The sequence below is a fragment of the Apostichopus japonicus genome, chromosome 4 (assembly GCF_037975245.1).
Source record: "Apostichopus japonicus isolate 1M-3 chromosome 4, ASM3797524v1, whole genome shotgun sequence".
In the NCBI taxonomy this organism is placed as follows: Eukaryota; Metazoa; Echinodermata; class Holothuroidea; order Aspidochirotida; family Stichopodidae; genus Apostichopus; species Apostichopus japonicus.
Window position 1 is genome coordinate 1307215 of NC_092564.1, and position 20715 is coordinate 1327929.

At 36.1% G+C, this 20715-nt stretch overlaps 1 protein-coding gene across 7 annotated transcripts in view; it reads right to left on the minus strand.

Annotated features, from left to right (window-relative positions):
- LOC139966070 (transcription factor 12-like) overlaps positions 1-20715 on the minus strand; it is a 139419-nt gene that overhangs the window by 50832 nt on the left and 67872 nt on the right. For 6 of the 7 annotated variants that reach the window (XM_071968730.1, XM_071968731.1, XM_071968729.1 and 3 more), the window contains exons 7-8: positions 4265-4376; positions 3354-3394 (exon numbers count right to left, since the gene is read on the minus strand). In XM_071968730.1, coding sequence (XP_071824831.1) covers positions 3354-3394; positions 4265-4376 — 153 coding nt within the window. Of the gene's footprint in view, positions 1-183; positions 602-3353; positions 3395-4264; positions 4377-20715 lie in introns of those variants that run through there. The other variant, XM_071968732.1, reaches the window with a different exon arrangement.

Sequence of the window (20715 nt, forward strand, 5' to 3'; positions counted from 1 at the left end):
CAAACTTTTTAATTTGTAAAGAAACTTGACTAGTAGTGATACCAACAAATTAAATTACTACAGGATTTTCAGTTTCGAACATCATCGAAATTGTTTGTTTCCCAAAAGCAACCAAAATAGCTGTGTAAAATGTAATTTTCATTAGGAGGACTCTTCTCCTGAGACTGAAACAAGAAGACTCACCTGATGTGTTACTGGCATAGGTATGATCACTGCTGCACCACTGTAATGGGGGTAGGAATGGTAAAACTGTTCCCTTCCATATTTCTGCCACATTTTCTTCTATCCCTAACACTCTCTTGAAATGGGTCTGACTGTCTCAGACAACGTGCTAGATCCCTACGCAGTGTCTACGATTACTACTACTCTCTTACAGTCGATCATTAATATGAACTTTGTAATTTGACGTTGGAATTTTTCAACTTGTACTGGTCCCTTATTCTTTCTGCTTACAAAGCTCGTTGGAGTGTGAGAGGACACAAGAACAACTCATTAGACATACGAATACAAACCCAATGTGCTCTTTTGAAGATGCTAAACTGTAAAACAGCTCTCTAAGTAGAGATGCTGGCATAGAATAAATCCATCTACCAGCATATTTGACATCTATCGTATATAGTAGTGTGTTCCAATCCATTTTTCCCCTTTCCTTAGCTCTTTATTTCTTGCGATGCTGGGTAATAATGCCTGACTACATTTTGCTCTGTGGTATAATAAAATCACTAAAACCGCCGCATCGATAGGCGGGTAAAAACACTTTATCAACTGACTAAACAATGCAAAAGACTGGAAACTTAAAGAATAACAAATTAAGCAGTACGAGCAAGCACGGTAGCTACAAAATACTTGGCAGCTCAGTGTGGTGAAAAAGGTTACAGATGTTACTCGTAATCTGCAGATTTAGGATATACTCTTGCAACTTTGTGTTTCTACTGGAGTCTCTAATAACATCACAGCAATACATGACACTGACCACTAACCACTAACCACTACAGTCTGATAATAAAGGTGCATTCAGCCGCAAATCTACAAGTTTCACCTACGAATACTATGGTTGTTGTGTTTTCTGAACCTGTACTGTAGAATGTCAACTAGTTCATTTATACTAAAACACCATTAACTCATGAAATGTGTTATATCAATGCACAAAATCAAAATGCCATTGTACACGAGCAGTATATGATTGCATCACATGGAAGTGGTACTCTGTCAGGGTAACACTATCATGATTAAGTTGATCACCACATCACCAGCAGTTCATGATTGCATCAGGAGTAAGTAGTGCCCTGTCGGGGTAACACTATCATGATTAAGTTGATCACCACATCACCAGCAATTCATGATTGCATCACATGGAAGTGGTACCCTGTTAGGGTAACACTATCATGATTAAGTTGATCACCACATCACCAGCAATTCATGATTGCATCACATGGAAGTGGTACACTGTCAGGGTAACACTATCATGATTATGTTGATCACCACATCACCAGCAGTACATGATTACATCAGGAGTAAGTAGTACCCTGTCAGGGTAAAGCTAGCATGAAAACATTGATAACGTCACAAGCAGTTCATTGTTATACTCTGCACAGAAGGAAGTTACTCCAAATTTGTGATCGCACAGAGCTGTTGTAAGAACTGATAATGGGCATCAATTCACTTTTTTGGTAAAGACATATTCAGCATTCAACATGATATTTATAAACTCACTTATTTACAATGCGTCATTAGCACATATTTCTATTTCAATCCTTGTGGAATTGATACCTGATACCAAATCTAACAGCGCACAACACACATGCACACATAATTAGCCTCTGGAGGTTAACCCCTCCATTGTTACCAATATAGTCAAATCTGGATCAATATTGCATTGAACACTAAACTTCATTTTATATATAAATATGATAGTTTATTATTATAATCAAAACTAATGTTTACTGAAAAGAAATGGTAATACCAACTTTCTTTAGTCCTATATCACCACGTTTTGGTCCACAAAAAGATTCCCGGAATAGAAATCATTGGAGATTGGTCGAGATCTCTTACAATGTCCTTCGACATTCCATATGTAGGTCGGATCAGCAAAGCGTTGGTGTTATCATTACAGGAGACCCAGACACAGCCTGGAAATCCACACTAATCCTATATCACCAATACAACATCTTTCTCAGCTTACTCTCAATCTAGATAGTTACCAATTTTTAAATCCGCTGTTGTAAAGTTCAAATTGAGGTACACATTTGAAAACCGCAACAACGGTATTGACTCTTTGTCATCGTACTAGCTATTCTTTAGAAACCATCAATTTCAAAGACCACACTCCTGACGGTAGGCTTCCTGGACAGTTTGTCATGACTCACAGACTGGCTGACCCACTGATTGGGCAACTAACATACTGACTCACAGACTGACTAACTGACTTAACAGAATGGCTTGCTGACTCACAGACTGGTTTACTAACTAACAGACTGACTCGTGAATTGGCTGATTGACTCACAGAATGGCCATCTGACTAACTGACTCAAAGATTGGCTTATGGACTGAGAGAATGGTTGACTGATTTTACGAACTGGCTAACTGAATAACAGACTGACAGACTGACTGGCTCACAGATGTTTCTACTATACTTGTTGTCAATCTTCCTCTCACTCTCTTTCTACATCTATCTCTAGTCTCAAGACTTACCTGGTCTGAATATTCATGATAATCAACTACTACACATGTCTCCACATACCAACAGCAACACTGTTGCTCCAGCAGATCTAAAGCAACTTATTTAACTTTTAACACCACAGCATCAGTCAATTAGAGAGAGAAGCTCTTATAAGCTTTTCAGTTTAACATTCGTATGATTTCCATCTCTCCTATTACCAAGAGTGAGTGGGATACACTGAACAGACTTGAACTTCAGTTATACAGCAACACCAGGTACATTGAAATCAAAAGTTTGACACAAATTTCCTTGACTACAGGAATTAACACTCAATCTTGAGTTGTAACAAATTTACCATACAACAATGCAATTCTATACATCAAATTACATAAATTTCTTTGTGACATCTGATGTCACATGTTTTCTCAATCTGCTTTTCTTACTGTACATAGGATTTAAACTAGACAGCAAAATTGTCGTGCTGAATAAATGTTAAAAATCACTTGGAACAATTAGTTACTCATTAACATTCATGTGATGAAGGACAAACTCAGCAAGCATGTACTAGTTTGATTAGTTACAACATTATTTTGGAGTAGTCCTTTGGTAGGTTTTTTCAAATACCTGACCAAACCACAAGCTGCTTTGAAGTTTATAAGGAAAGAGAAAGGAGAGGAAAGTTGTGTGTACTTACATGGATAGCACTCAACTGTTTTATCCTCTTCCTTTGTGAAACTGTAAACAGAAGGTAGGATGAAATATTAACTGTTGAGACAGGGGACACATCATAGCCAATGCTGTCACACCTGTCTGACCTCAAGCCCCCCCACCCCCCACCCCCACCCATCCGCCAGGGTGAGTATGCACAGATACCATAAGTTGGTTCATTGTGGTATATATAACATGGTCCTTTTCAGGTAAGAATTGATTGTTAACAATATAACAAGAATCAGGTTTCTGAAATCTATTTATCATTACAATGTGACAATACTAATGTTTACATGCATAGAATGTATTACTATACATCTTTTCAATTTTAAAGCAATTCAACCATAGATGAATAATATATTGTTATCTGCTGCCAGGTAAACTGTTTCCTATCATTTCTTGCTTTCTCTTAGACTACACCACAAATGATATTGATTAACAGGAACATTAATTTTCTGAGTCTGAGTCAATGAATATTTAGGAATAACAATGAGTACTATACTGTAAGCTATAAACAAGCAGATTAAGGATAGTCGATTTTTTAAAGAGAAAAGTTCTAAATGTCTGACAGATCATGAAGTAAATAACATCTTGGGTAAATACTACAGACAAAAGCATGGTCAACAATGTCTTGCATGAATGGTCAACAGATCACTTAGTGCATTAAAGACACTTCATGTACAAAAGAAAAGTAATGACCCACCCAGCTGTCATACTAGTTAAAGCAGGCCATGTCCATCCCAGAAATCTGCCTTTCCACATGTTTTTTCCTTCCTAATCTTTCCTAATTCCTAAAAACTTCTTTTTTTTTCATAGTTAGGTCCAGCATTAATCATTGTAATCCCTCCCCCCCACCCACAAACAGAGAAGAATGAATTATATCATAAATTTACATACCTGGTGGCATGCTGGAGTCTAGAGGACGCCTTCTTATGCAGGACTTCTGTTGTGGTGAAAGAGGGTGATGAGGGCTAGTTATTGACATTTCGTTGCTATGATTTCCCATAACCTGCAAGACAAGAAAAATCACACATTCAATTATGTATCCTTATTATTGCTTCTTCTGTGTATTGCATACATATTATGTATGTTTCAGTTAAAAAAAACATAATGGCACACAACTATGCCCTGGTGAGGGCAGCATACCAAATTATACAGGCTATAGTTTCTTATGCTCTGTGAACAGAAATTAAAGAGCACCCTCTATTCTGTCCACTACAGAATTGTGATTCAGTACGCCAATAAGTGTAGACATAAAATCTCACTTCTTATAACCTCTTAACTTGACATTTCAGAATTCTCTGTGATATCTATGATTTTCAGTTTTCCTTAGTTATATTATCCATTGAGTCATAAATAGATAAACTAATATTTTTAAGTCTTTAGAAGTTTTACACACAACGAGGTTCAATTAATGGCAATTAAACAAGTCAGAGAAACCCCCATATCATCCTTTCTGTCAATTCCATTAATAATTGACTGTTTGGAATATGTTAGTTGTGCATGAATATATTCAAATATGATTTATTAATCTGACAAGATATCACTTTGAGAAGAGCAAATTGCATATCGAGATCTGGTCAGCTCAAAATCAGTATTGTCCTTGACCTATCGCCTACTGCTTGATTTCTATTCTGAATATCACATGGGATTGGTAATTTGATTAATTTGAAAATTAACCCATGAGCATCAAATGGCAAATTATACTTTGGGGACGTCAGGTTCAGCTGTTGGCAATATGTCTTCTTGGAAAACTTCTTAAGTAAAGATAGTTTTATAAACCACAAAAACCCATCAGAGCTACTGCCAATGTCTGTGACAATCATAAGTTCATGCATTTATGAACCCTCCCCCCCCCTCCCTCCTCACCCACACAAAAATGTAAATATATATATATGTGTGTGCACATACAAAAAGTAACATGTACACTGAAACTCAAATACAATATGATGTAAGCATCTTTGCTCTACCTGTACATTACAAGTATTTTGTCATTAATCGGTGCTTGCATCCTCAGAACAGCAAAGAGCACTTATTATATATCATACTCTCTCTTCTTGTGAAACGAATCCTATGTGTCCTACACCAACTTCACTTATGTGTCCTACACCAACTTCACTTATGTTCATTTATAGTCATATGACAGCTGTGTAAGACTCCTACACCAACTTCACTAATGTTCGTGAATGAAATTATAAATCAAATACTGGACTGACCTTTAGTACTTGCAAATTTTCGTCCAATATCATTGAACTTCATCTGGCAAGTACTAAAGGTCAGTCCAGTATTTGATTTATAATTTCATTCATTATACTACAACTGGATGAATCAAAACATACATCAACATTCACTAATGTTCATTATAGTCACATGAAAGTACTGTAAGTGTCCTACACCAACTTATATTCATTTATAGTCACATGACAGCTGTGTAAGGCTCCTACAAAAAACTACACTAATGTTCATTTTAGTCACATGAAAGTACTGTAAGTGTCCTACACCAACTTATATTCATTTATAGTCACATGACAGCTGTGTAAGGCTCCTACAAAAAACTACACTAATGTTCATTTTAGTCACATGAAAGTACTGTAAGTGTCCTACACCAACTTATATTCATTTATAGTCACATGACAGCTGTGTAAGGCTCCTACAAAAAACTACACTAATGTTCATTTTAGTCACATGAAAGTACTGTAAGTGTCCTACACCAACTTATATTCATTTATAGTCACATGACAGCTGTGTAAGGCTCCTACAAAAAACTACACTAATGTTCATGTTAGTCACATGAAAGTACTGTAAGTGTCCTACACCAACTTATATTCATTTATAGTCACATGACAGCTGTGTAAGGCTCCTACAAAAAACTACACTAATGTTCATTATAGTCACATGAAAGTACTGTAAGTGTCCTACACCAACTTCATTTATGTTCATTTATAGTCATATGACTACCGTAAACTAATATGAATATTTACAAAATGTTACATCTCTGCAATGTAGCAGCAATCTAGATGGTAATATATTACCAATGTCTTTCTCTGTTCATCTTTTTGGTGTGATTGACTGTAATTATCTTGTTAATTTGTTGGTAATTGGCAAATCATATGCAAAAAGCTGTCCAAACCCTATGCTAGATTAGTATCACTGAGATGCTTTTCACAGAAAATAATTGCTAAGTGGCAGAAATATTTCCTTCCAATATTATCTACCAAACACTTGCAACCCACAATCCTTATTAAATACCGATGCTGTTATAACTGCAATCAAACCCCTAAACGAGATCAAGTGCAGCACTTGGAGATTTCACCCAGTCACTTTATTGCATTGTCATACAAACACTGAAAAAAACAGGAAAAGAATCACAATCCCTCTCACAATTCCTTGTGATTTTGGTGTCTGTGTCGAGTTTTGCAAGAATGTTTTATTGATTTTCCTCCATTTTTTTGCCTGTTTGAAATTGATTTTCTGAGCAACTTTCTCTTTGTTCAAATCAAGTTGCCAGAGTGCAAAGTTTACTTTACATTGCAGGGCTTAAGGCTTTAAAATACTCTTGCCATATGCAACAGCTGATAGAAATTTCATTGGACAACATGTTTAGGCTTTCATGTCTTTATCCAACTGACATATAAGTCATCTCTTAAAGAAGGAAATATAGTGATGGTTCATTTCCATTTCCTTTTTTCTTACAGTAGGAATGTCACTAGTGTTAACTTAAGTGTGAAGATACTTTGCACCAAATCAATATGCCGAATAAAGATTCAATTATAACTGCAATTAATTAAGCTATTAAGACACCCTCTAGCCCCACAAAAATATAAAACTGAATAATCAGCAATTAATTTGATTCTGACAAAAATTTACTGACCGAACAAATTGCTACTTGGTCAAAAGCCAAACGAATACCACATTCAAAATACAAATTTCAAGGACACTTCTGATAAAATTTGAACATTTTGAACTTAAAACCATAAATCACAGCATGGAAATTCACTCCCATGAAAAATGGTGCTTCAAATGGTGTTTTGACGTCGTTTTCACTGTTCAAACCAACATACATTTGTCATGAGTAAATGGTATTTTCAGCTATAACATTTGAAAATTTGATAAAACTTTACAAAATATGCAGATATTATTTGGATCTTGACTGTTTCATATGTTGCCTGCTGTGTGTCATCACAACTGCAAAAAGTACTAGTGTTCAAACGATTAACCTAATCTGAATCGGAATCGGTACGAATATTGCATAATCGGAACATAATCGGAATCGGTAAAAATTACGTGGAATACCAGTTATGTCATACCGATTATTCAGAAACATATGGAAGGTGAAAATATCATTATTCAAAAACATATGGAAGTTGAAAATATCAACTGATGTATTAGGTTTGTTCTTTTACTACGAAATATTAAAATAAGACACACTCGATACGTCTTTCACAGTGTATACTTTCATCAATTTACGCTGCCTGGGTCGCCGATTTTGCTTCCCTCGTGGTTAGTGTCTTCAAATTTCTTGGCACAGTAAGCATAGCAGCAATACCAATTCCGCGAATTAAAGAATGTGCTTGACAGGGTCGGAAATAAGCAGGCGATGGGCGATTCGCCCTCACAAGTGCTAAAAAGCCCTCCTAAAGCACAATTACGAGTGCGAAAAAGAAATATAAGAAAATCGCCCTCGTTATATCAGGTGTCTGTGTAAAATTAATTGTGACATGCGTTTGCTTTAGCTAGGAATTGCAGTTGCAGCGCGAATCGCGCAAACAGTTTTCACATCCCGCATCAAATTTGAAGCAGTGCGGGAGGGTCGCGCACAATCACCGGGAATTTCCCGTGGCAAATTACGGTCTGCACGAAGCAATTTCAGTACCAGCGAAAATAACCTAAAATCCTCACAAATCTCCGACCACATGGTAGCCTTACTTCACACTAAGTCAACTGCATGGAAATCTAACCTTGCCAACTGTTTATTCGCTCTAGTTGTGTCGCAAATAAAAAATAAAAATATCCACGGAAACTGCAATCTTCGACCACATGTTAGCCTAACAACCACACTAAGTCAATGGGAAATGTAGCCTAACCATCGGTTTGCAAAAAAAAAAAAAAACGCGTAGCTTACTTTACAACTTTCAATTTGCTGGAAATCGGCATTTGTTTGGAAGGTACTGTGATATGTCTTATAGAGGGAATGTTATATTTTATATTGGAGTAGTTTCTAGTTGTTATTATTTCTTTACATCAATCTAGTATTACATTTTAGAGTAATTTAAAACAAGTTACGATGGTACAATTTGCTTTTCAGTTTGATTGGCCTAAGCTTACATTTTCTAATTGAACCTGAATGGAGTTAAATAGGTAACGAATAGGTATGTTTAACTTCAAGTTCGTAACATTTCTATTTGTTCATAAACGGTATAATACTGAAAATAAGTACAAAATAATGTCGGAATGAAGGCAATATGTCATTAAAATTTACACTTTGGTAAAGATGGAAGATGGATATTTTGAGTAACTATTCTTAGCCCATTTCAAGCCATTAACAGGTGACATTCACGTCAAGGTGTTTAGGCCATTCGCTTAGCACAGTGCTGACTAGGTAGGATGTCATATTTCCGTATTTTGGAAATTTAAAAAAAAAAAAAAAAAAAAAACTTTTTTTTTTCTTTCCGAGAAACTCCAGAGGTAATTTGGTGCATACAAAATGATACCTTAGAGCCTTGTATAACAACGAAGCAGAAGGAAACGGGAAAATCACAACAATAATTGTTTCTGTCAAACTTTATTGCCGATTTCGTATATACGGGATATTTTCTCATTTTCAAATAATCGGAATCGGAATCGGTACGATTATGAAAAAATAATCGGTAATCGGTATTTTCTGTTATGCATAATCGGTTGAACACTAAAAAGTACTGTTCCAAAATGAAGGAAATAAATTTGATAATTATTACTCATCTCAATGGAACTAAGCTAATTACCTTTCTCTATTTTTACTATGTATGCTTATTTTATGTCTATTGTAATATTTAAAGCACTGGAAGAATGAATTAGAATGAACAGATTGACCAAATCTATTCTCAAAATTTTGACCACATCCATTCTTAGAATTAGGCCATGTATGTATATTAGAACCAAATCCAGTCTCAGAATTAGGCCATGTATGTATATTATGAACATATGCATTCTCAGTATTAGGCCATGTTTGTATATTATGACCAAATCCATTCTCAGAATTAGGCCATGTATGTACATTATGACCACATCCAGTCTCAGAATTAGGCCATGTATGTATATTATGACCACATCCAGTCTCAGAATTAGGCCATGTTTGTATATTATGACCAAATCCATTCTTAGAATTAGGCCATGTATGTATATTATGACCACATCCAGTCTCAGAATTAGGCCATGTTTGTATATTATGACCAAATCCATTCTTAGAATTAGGCCATGTATGTATATTATGACCACATCCAGTCTCAGAATTAGGCCATGTTTGTATATTATGACCAAATCCATTCTTAGAATTAGGCCATGTATGTATATTATGACCACATCCAGTCTCAGAATTAGGCCATGTTTGTATATTATGACCAAATCCATTCTTAGAATTAGGCCATGTATGTATATTATGATCAAATCTATCTCATACATTTATATCTATTACAGCTTCACCACCTCCTTTGACCTTTGAAAGTGCCACAATAATTACAATTATTCTGTAAAGTTAGTTTTTTTCAAAATGAATCATATGAACCAGAGGGACTGTGTAAAGTATCCTTGTCTGTTTAATTTCCAGCCATAACACCTATATCCTAATTATGATATGATACAGTGTTATATTCAGTTATAGCTTCCACTGTACTCTGTGCAAGATGAATCATATACCACGCAGGGCAAAGAAACAGTCTCCCTTTAAGACCTAAACAAAGTTTGCAAACAAATAGCAAAGTTAATAACAGCCAATAATTCCTAACTTGCAACACACAGGGAAATCAATACAAAAAGAGCACAGATGGACTGTTTCTCACACAACTATGTTGAGATTGGAGGGACAAATCTAATGTACCACACCTGTTGAAAGGAAAACTGTCCCAAAGAGTGTGAAAATGGGTCTTTTCTGTCGTACAAGGAATCAATGAATAACCCTGTGCCCTTATCAAAGAATGGTGTATTGTGAATTTGTGAACAGCAAAAATAATACGTATAATTAAACAAAATATATATATATTTTAAAGTTGCAAGCTACACAGAGTCCACTATCACAAGGAACTTTAATAGTTTAAACACATATATCCACACTGAGAATAAGGACTGCCTGCAAAAATTAAATGAGATAACTGTAGAATAGAAATCTGTTTAATTTAAACCATTTCCAAAGTCAAACAACTTAACACCCTCTTCTATTTACAGCTAGATCAATTCAGAAGATGTTAAAAGGGAACAATAACATCTAATAATACAATTCCCTTTTACTTCAGTAGGTATCTTTATTAAATAGACCTTGAAGCAGATGTATTGTAATAGCTTTACAAAAACATTCTCCTTTGGTAAGAGTTTCAAAAGTGCTTAACGGCTTGTTGCACTTTTTAAATGCTTCGCAAATCTCCTCAATTTAGTAACAAAAAGGGCAATAGGGGTTGCGAGTCCAATTATAAATTTCCCTACAAGACTCGATTCTTAACCATAACCAAGAGATGCCAATAAAAATCAGAGCTGAGTCTTGTCAACAACGTTTTCCTCCCTCCAGAGTTTCGGCCGTCTCCGCCCCAACACCTCCGGGCAATGGCCTCGCTTCACTGAATTCCTAATCCATATATCGGTCTTAAATTGGCTCCCGATGCAATAGGCAAGGAGGCGACTAAACGAGTTAACATGTGCAGAAGTCAATGATAACGGGTTTTTTCTTTGGCCACCTGCGCAGGTGCAGGTTCTTGGGGCTTTCAAGCAATGACAAGCCGAGACCTGAGCGAAGGAATTTGAGGAATTAGATAAAACAAAAGATCCCCACATCACACTTCCTCGTCTCTCTCGCGCTCTTTTCTCTCTCTTTCACTTTTTGTGGTAAGAAAGAACATTCACATTGCGATGGAACTCGGTTTAAAAAAAAGGAAAAAAAAAGGGATTGATCATTCTAGACAAGTCCTTGGTGAGGCCAACCTCTGTCTAAAGAAATGTCAGTGAGATGATGATTAAAAGCCTGTGAAAGTTGAACAAGAGCCATTTAAATATCCATGAAACAAGGAAAGAATGCCAAGTTCATTCCTGATGTTATAGGATACAGCTGAATATAAGTTTGTTTAAACTTAAGCCAACCTGCAAAACTTTCAAGATATTAAATTACAATAGTATATTAATGTTCCATCTATGCAATGATGGTTTAGTTAATCTGTCAAATCCATTGTAAAAATGTGAAATATTTTATACTGAAGGTAAGTCAAAAGCGCAGTAAATGAAACGTTTAGGAATAGGTCATACAGTATGAATTAATGCTTAATTTCTATCGAACACAATCGTAAACCACACTGAACTAGCAAGGGGTCATTAAATATACCAGTTTTAAGGAGACACATGGAAACACTTTATATCTTCTATAACAAAAACGGGACACTTAAATATTTAATAGTTGATTGAATTCATTGTTTGACCCAACCTATGTCTTAAAAGACTGTTCAGTATTAAATCATAACAAAAAATCAGCAATTATTTTTGATGAAATCTTGAAAGTCTGTTCCAAGTATTTCCAAAGTCACCCTTAATTACACGAAGGAACCTATAAACCTTAATGACCCTGGAAAATAGAGCAATGGTCAGAGACAAAAAGAAAATTGTTGGACTTGCAAAACAGTGTCACAGGGTTATTGAGTCAATACATGTTTCTCAATAAAAACATCTGACTAATATTTGGTGATTCTATTTTGGGTTTAAAAACTTAAATGATATAAAAAAAATATATAAAAATGAGAGAAACTGTTAAAAAAAGGAATGGAGCAGTTACAAGAAAACCCTTGAGAAAACCAAATTCACAGCGAATTGATTGCCACCCTCTGCTGACCCTACAATGACTGATTGTGCCATTTATAAACTATTTGTTAACCAGGGTAACATGAACAAAGTGAGAACTGACCCACTAATCAAACATTTGGTGAAGACCAATGGCAGACTTCAAACTGTTCCCAAGGATTTAGGTCTACCAGAGTCCTTATGGGGTAAACCAAAGATATAGATATTCTCTCAACTGGGTTGTTTAAATTTGATCAAAGTCTCTACAAAAGGAGAGAAATCAGCAGTATATTGAGATATTGTACAACTATGAATCAGTTCTATTGTCTCCTCTATGTATACATACGTATGGAAGCATTAGGCAGGCATAATACTTCCATGCTTCATACACATAATATGACATCATGGCAACTAAACTAATTTCACCATGTGTACAATCTCCATAATCTCTTCCAGTTTAGTCGATAATTACCAAGAGCATAATTGGCAATTAATCGAATGTAAACATGACTGCTATACCAATTCAAATGCATATGAAATCTCAAAAATTGCTAAATTATACATTATATAAACACAAAGTTATTCCCATTTAAATACCACAATATTAAAGGTGAAATATTAAGTTTTTTAAAACAATTAGTTGGTTAATCCTTTATCACCAAAATGAAAGATTCAGCCTTTAAGTTTTACCACACTTCAACAGACCCATTACAGTGTAATTATTTGGAAGGTATGACAAAGAGTTCCTACATTCCCACAAGAACCAGAATGCAAAATGCATTGAGGTTTCGATGACTTCATAGCATTAGACTGAAGTCTGCCAGAAACAGAGCTGTTACTTGTAATATAAATGGCTCCAACCACTATTTTGATGTACAATTACACTATGGCATGACAAACACAGGTCAGTCTACTGTTTGTGAACAATCTCCACACAAGAAAACTCCCTTAACATTCAGATAGCGAACCATTTTACACAGTTAATTCGCATTGAGATTGGACATAGATACACAATTTATGTAGGTGACAGGTAAGTTTCGTTAACCGCGCATGGTCATTTCCCCAACGTAACTACATCCAAATCTGAAGTTTTTATTTGGCACTGAATCTTGACAACTGTGAAATAAGATGGAAAACTTCAACAACAGAATGATATTATTCATTCCAACAGAAACGACCTATGCAGGTAAAGACGAAGTTAAGCCAATGGCGCTTTGTTCTAGGCTTCTGAATCCTAATTCTACGGATGCCCATAAGCTGATTTTCAATTGCCAACAGCCTCTCCTATTCTTATGAGGCGTAATGCACATGATTATTATAGGCTGGTCAGTGGGAGATACGGTAGATTATAAAAAAAATTGATCTCTGTTGACTCTTAATGACCTTTGACCTCCACAAACACAATAGACTGCTTCTACTCAATGTGGTACTGCTTCACACAAAATAAGAGATTGGTCCAAGCTTCCCTTCTTGAGATATCCTGTTTACAAGCAAGGCGCGCACACATACACCCACTCATACACACACCCCATTTGCCTGATGACTTACATAGGTTACGATTATCATTGACACCAGAAAGGGGTCACTATCAGCAACTGATATAAATTCAGCCCAATATCACTTGACAACTATATAACAGTTGCCTAGATTATTATACGCTGACTAGGCTAGGCCTGGCGGCATCAAATAGCATGTTGGATACACCCAGGGTAATAAATAATATTGCAATGTTCTAATCAACGTTCTCCATGAAAATAATACAATAAACTATAATTACATCTTGTGCTCATTTGCTAACATGGCCAGAGAGAGGGTTCCATTTCAAAAACAAAGACAACTACTTTAATACAGAGAGAGCATGTACAGGCAAGAGATATTGAGGGAGGAAGGAAGGAAGAGACAGCCACATTCATCTCTGAGAGAAAAACAGAACAAGCTGCTCTGATTTTCTGTGGCAACAGTTCACGAAAAGTCTGAAATTTCACAAAACTTCCCAAAACCCTTCACAAGGAGTATTTGGCAGGATGTGTTTTTCCTGAACTCACTGCAAGGCACAACACAGTAACACTATATACATCATCCACACTGCAAAATTTACATTGATAAATACCACTTTCACTTAGCCTATTAACCCAAACAGAAAATTAATTATTGACTCAATTGACTGACAAATTCAGCTTGAAAACTGGAATGTAAGCTATTATACTCACTTGAGATATTACTTATTATTTGTACAGAGGTGTGGCACTTTAAACACAGTTCTCACCATTATTGACTCTGTCAACTGAGGTGCAACAGAAAGCTCTTATATTTCAAAATTAAAGGCTAACAGATAAGTAGCATTTCCCTGCCTCTCTATATACATTCCTACACCAATTCACCTCTCACGATGTAAACAAAGGCTGGCTTTTATTTAGACTGGAGGTGGTATTTAATGGAGGGAGAATGTAAGACCCACAACATGACACTTTTTATCTTTAATGTAGCAGTGCACATAATATTTAATAATCATTTTTTAACATCCTGCATGGTCTCAAATCACTGTTTTTCAACAATGTTTAAAATGCATAGCTGGAGGCAAACAAAAAATTATTTTTTGGGGGCTCATACTAAAGAACTTTTAGTACACAAACAATACTGTGGTTCTCGTTTAGTCGAAAGAGCAATTTAGAGAATTTTGATGTCAGAGTTAGCAGATTCTCACTGACCAGAAACGTGATGCGTAAAAGCTCACGAACGTACAGGACACCGTTTGACGTCATTCTGCGGAGTTTACCGCGAATGCCAAACAATAACAATGGACTTTTCACATACTTCTCATAAGAAAGTGAACCTTTTATTTACTTCACTATTCCAATAAACATGCAGCTACAAGAGAAAGAAATGGTTGTTAGAATTGTTCACACATTTGTTAACTCATTTTGGGTAGTAATTCTTCAATTAAAAGTAAATTATGGTTAAAAACTGCCTCAATGTCTGGTCATATTTTGTATGATTCGCTGCTATTATAGGCCAGTATACATACTGTGTAGTACGATAACGAGGTCTTGCCGCAATTGAAATGCCTACCTTGTGAAATATGTCAACATCTCTGTATTTCTTCATTTGTTGTTGCAATTAATCGTGTTTTCAGTTAGTTTCCAGTCAGTGGTTGCAATATTAATTGAATCCACGACATATCAAGCTTTAGGTTTGTCGCATTCTTGCTGCCATAATGTAAGACTTTCCGGAGGTCACAACTCCACAAAAGCAGATACACAAGCGAAGGGAACACCACGGTACAAAAAGCACCTGATAGATTCCATATTCCATATATACAAGTTTCAAAAGGTAAAAAATGTGAAAACTTTTACCGTCTCATTGCACTATATATATTTTTTTTTATAAAAGCTAGAGTGAACAATAGCCCATGAAGATTGACATAAGTCAAGCGCTAATATAGGCTGTGAGGCACTATAAAATAAATCAACATGGGCCAATCAGTGGTTCACAGCAGCTTAGGAACTACTGACGTGTGGGGGTTGCTGGCCCCCTCACCCCAGAAGCACACCTAAGCGGTGCGGTGGGAGGTGTGCACTATACACAACCTAAACTGAAAGCATCCGGAGATTCAGAACAGTTCGGGCATCCAGATGGCAGATGAACACCTCTCGGTCAAGGATTGGGTGATATACATGCCTATAATACAATACATATCATCCGTACATGTTAGTGTGCATCACTCAGTTAGCTTGGTAGCTGGGTAGTGTTGTTGGTTCTGCTAAAGAGAACTAAGTCAAACAGGGCCTATTGTACAGTGTATTCTTTTGTAACATGACCTTTTTCTTCTGCACCTACAGTATGGGGTAAATCATGGCTGAAGATAAACAATTGAGTATGCACATTAGAATAACAGGGCAATTGTGGCTAATGAGTTTAGGAATATATCAAAATTAGCGTGACTTTACCTTTAGAGGGCCTCTGCGTAGACAATACTGCCTATAATACGTGTTTGTGTCGAAGTGCGCTGAACATATATATTCGCCTGCAGACGGTGGGAAACCCCAGGAGCGAGAAAGTCTTTGCGGGTGTTACTTACAAATTAATCCAAAACCTGCAACGTTTTTCGCCAGTTTGATGACTGGGAAACGTAAAGAAACTTAAATTTCGGTTTTTAGGAGTGTTTTTGCAACCTCCTACTCCACAATTCGTTGGCATTTTTATTTTAACAGTATGACAGAGTTTCGCATCGGCTTAGTGTTAGTGCTGAAGTGAATAGCTTGATTGAAAGTTTTTCTCAACCGACTCCGCACATGTACATCACAGGGTGGCCTGCAGGCGCGTGAGCGCTTTAATAGGAATGCTTGCGAAAAAAGATAAAATTCCTTGTCCAAAAGTGCTAGGTTTGATTCCAAAAGAATGTCCCAAAAGAATGTGCCATACATCAATGGCGAGGCACAGGTGTAAAGATAAGAGGATGTCAAAAAACCACCAGCTATGCATTTTAATGAAAGCTTTAACAAATCTTTGTCACAAATTGAATATTAATTACTATCAAATCCAGTATGAGTCAGGTGTAAATGTATAAAACTATGCTAATTAATACAAAAAGTAGCAATTTGACATGTTATTCTTGTATGTGGCAAATTCAAAATTTCCCTCCCTGATTTCTAAGGTGGGGAGGGGGGGGGGAAGGAGAAAAAAGTCAAATCATACATTCTGAGGCATATTTAGGCTATACTTTTTAGGGCTTTATTAGTAGCTCTAAAGGAAAGGTTGTTCTACAATAAATGATAATAAATTTAAATTTGTTCCCGACTGATTAAGGTAGTGGCCTGAACCTATATGAAAGGGCCAGAGGGTGACATTAGAGCTCCTTCTGATTCATGTTACATACAAATTGGTTCCAAAACATACTGAATGTTTTTCGGATGACTTTCCATATAAGTTCAGCAGAATTATATCCATCTAGATCCTAAAATTTAAAAAAAAACAGATTGAAGACCCTCCCAGTGGTTACTTGCCTTGACAGTATATGCAGAACAAGCTCTCAAATAGTTTACTTATTCAAATAGTTTACTTATTCTGGTATATTCTGTCTTGCACAATGTTACATCAGGGAACTGCTACTTGGGAACTAAATTTTCCAAAATTCTTCTATATCATCCTTAGGAATTCCTCTAAATAATCTTAAGGTAAAGGAATAAAAACACAAAACTGTCAACAAGATCATTATCAGTGACCCAATTGCTCTAAATGAACCAGTCTACTCCCTAGAGATCCCAGTAGTTTTGTCAAATTTGTCAGAATTGGCTAACACTGAAAGTGTGGTTTGAAATACTACTGAAAGTAAATGTTTGCAAGGACAATTAATTTCATGCATGTGAATTACTATACACTGTATCCTTTCACATGTTTTCATCATAGGAATTATCTTCCATGCAAATATAAATCATGACCAAATTTCTTTGAGAGATACATATAGTTTTCACATTTTGGCAACTGCTGATCTTGAACTAACCTCTGACCTCCACCAAAAACATTAGGGATCTTGTACTTATTATAGAGAAGCCATATGTCAAATATGAGATCTCATGAATTTCCTATCTTGATATACTGTGCTTACAAGGTTTTCAGGGTTTGACCTTAAATGACCAAGGATCATATTATGCATATTTGAGCTCCTTTGTTGTTCAGGTTCTGGAGATTCAGCTTTTTTAGATTTTCACGTTTAGCCCTCTGCTGACCCCAAATGATCTCTTGCCTCCACCTAAAAACAATAGGGTTCTTGTATTCATTATAAGAAAGCAACATGAAAAATATAAGAGCCAATAAAGTTTCCTATCTGGAGATATCGTGTAATTTACAAGGATTTTCAAGTTTTGACCCCTCGTGACCTTAAGTGAACTAAAAAAACTCACAAAGCAATACGCTTCATGTACTAATTATGGGGAAGCCACATACTATATATGAGAACTGCAAATGCTACCCATCTTGAGATATGGTGTAAATACACGAATACATACATCTATACATACATCTTTACATAAACACATACATACGCACACACTCACCAATTTGATTGCATAGGTTACTTGCCTGCCTATGGCAAGTAACCAAAAACCAAGACACAATTTCTGAAGTAAAATACTGCCTCCATTATAGCTATAGACTGTTAGCACCTGTTTGTGGTCACCTGTGTTACCTGGCAGAGCCGACAGTTGTTATGGTAACCCAATATTCTTGATTCTGGCTCTGTATCTCTGCACACCTGCTTAGGATGATATACACACCTCTACCCTCCAAGATAAGGAAAGTACATTGCAATTTGTGTTATGACAACAAAATAACATACTTTTAGTCATGAAAAATCCTGATTTTTATTATTTTACAAGATATAGTTAAATTACAAGAGAGGAAGGCGTTGGAATTACTTAAACTGGATGGTTACTAGGCCTTGGGCTAGCAAATTGGTTCTAATTCAGAGTTGTGACTCCTACTTGGGAACTGAGTAGAAACTTCTGGTCATGAGAGTGACGGGACTTCCCATATTTGCTACCTTCTTTTAATACTGCTAAGATAATATCCACAGTTACTCTGGCATTAAGCTCTTAGACAAAACCTCAACTCTCACCTACTTGTGCAAGTGAGAATCTGAAAATTCTTTGAAAAAAATCATGTATTGAAGGATACCAAACATGTTTCAAAACTGCTCATATTTAGCACAACCTATAAAAAATATGTAAATAAAATAATATCCCCACTGAATCATCCATGAAATGATTGACCACATCTATTCTATTGTTCATCTGACAAGAAAATGTTATCTCTTCAAATTTCTCTTTGCTAACAAATGAATACTATGCTAAAGATGTTAGCATATGTGTCACAGTGAGGTATAACTAACCTCTGTATTTACATGCTTCGAGACTGGAAATGTTAACATCGCAAATAACCATGAAATGTGCATCAGAGGCCAATGATCAGTACTAACGGTCTCTTCAGAAACTATTCAAACAGGTGACACAGTAGATTAAGACAATCAAGTTTGAAATGTTTAAATTATTGCCTCATCAAGAGAGGTGGGAAGTGGGTTAATCTTACCCTTCTCCCACCCCACCCTGTGTTATTCTTCCCCTTCCCCCTTTAAGGAGCAGCCCAAATGTTGTGTTCACATAACACAGGTTTTTCACCTAGATGTTGTCTTTCTTAAAGAGAACCCACTCAAGGGCGGATTTTTTGATCCATTGGAAATGTTCTATTCAATAAGGAATATCTAATATATGGGAGTCTGACTCTCAACTTTGAAAGAGAAGTGAACTGTTGAAAATTAATTTCTTGCAATTCTTTGTAGGAAAGTTCCTCTAGTTATGTTTCTTGAGATGCTAACTAACTACCTGTCACATTCATGTCACATCCATGTTTCTTGTTATCAGTGGTGTGATACACACCATCAACGAACAACAAAAGGTTAAGTACAAGTTTATAGCTCTGTATGTCTAACTGATGACCTCCAAACGTGACATTTTCCACCAGATATCATACTTTAATTGTTTTATATCGCTGCTCCATTCTGATACACACTGGAATGTTGGAAATGTTCTTCAGGTGGAAACCAATGTGCCTTGGGGTCAGATCAATGTTTATTGCTTTGTTGATATGAGGTTTCAAGAAGTTTCTGTACCTGGATAAAGTCAAACAATTTGATCATAATAATACTAGCATAGACCCCTGCTTACATACATGTAAACATCCATATTAAACCCACCAAGCCACTCTGATAATCACACACACACACACACCAGTATTTACAGACTGCGCGCTTCAATCAAAATCTACAACGGACAGCATTTGCTACACAGCCGTATCGCATAAATATAAAGGATGGATCATTGTGTACAGGTTACTGGTATTCATTACATAGCGAATGTTAGATACTTAGTCACCACTAATACCAAGAGTGACTTAATTACACAATATAATAACTACTTTACAATCTCCCTGTGTAAACCCTGGTCCCTAGAAAGTTTGCTTTCACATGACAGGCACTACAAAGTGGAGACAAAAAGAAGCAATTCCCTTCATAGTACAGAAACTGTCCTTGAAACTTTCATTGAAACAAGGCCTTGCTTTGATACCTTGTGCTACTAAAGACTAGCAGAATGTAATATTTCAGATGATGCATGTAACCATTTAAGACATTTAATGCTTTGGTTCGTTTATATTGAAATGACTCTAGCCTGCACAGATCAAATATGATCTATATCAGCCTCTTTTCTACGGACACTGTATGCAATCACAGGTTAACACTGACACAGATTACACAACCTTGGAAAGTGCATTTTTTGAAATATTGCTATTAA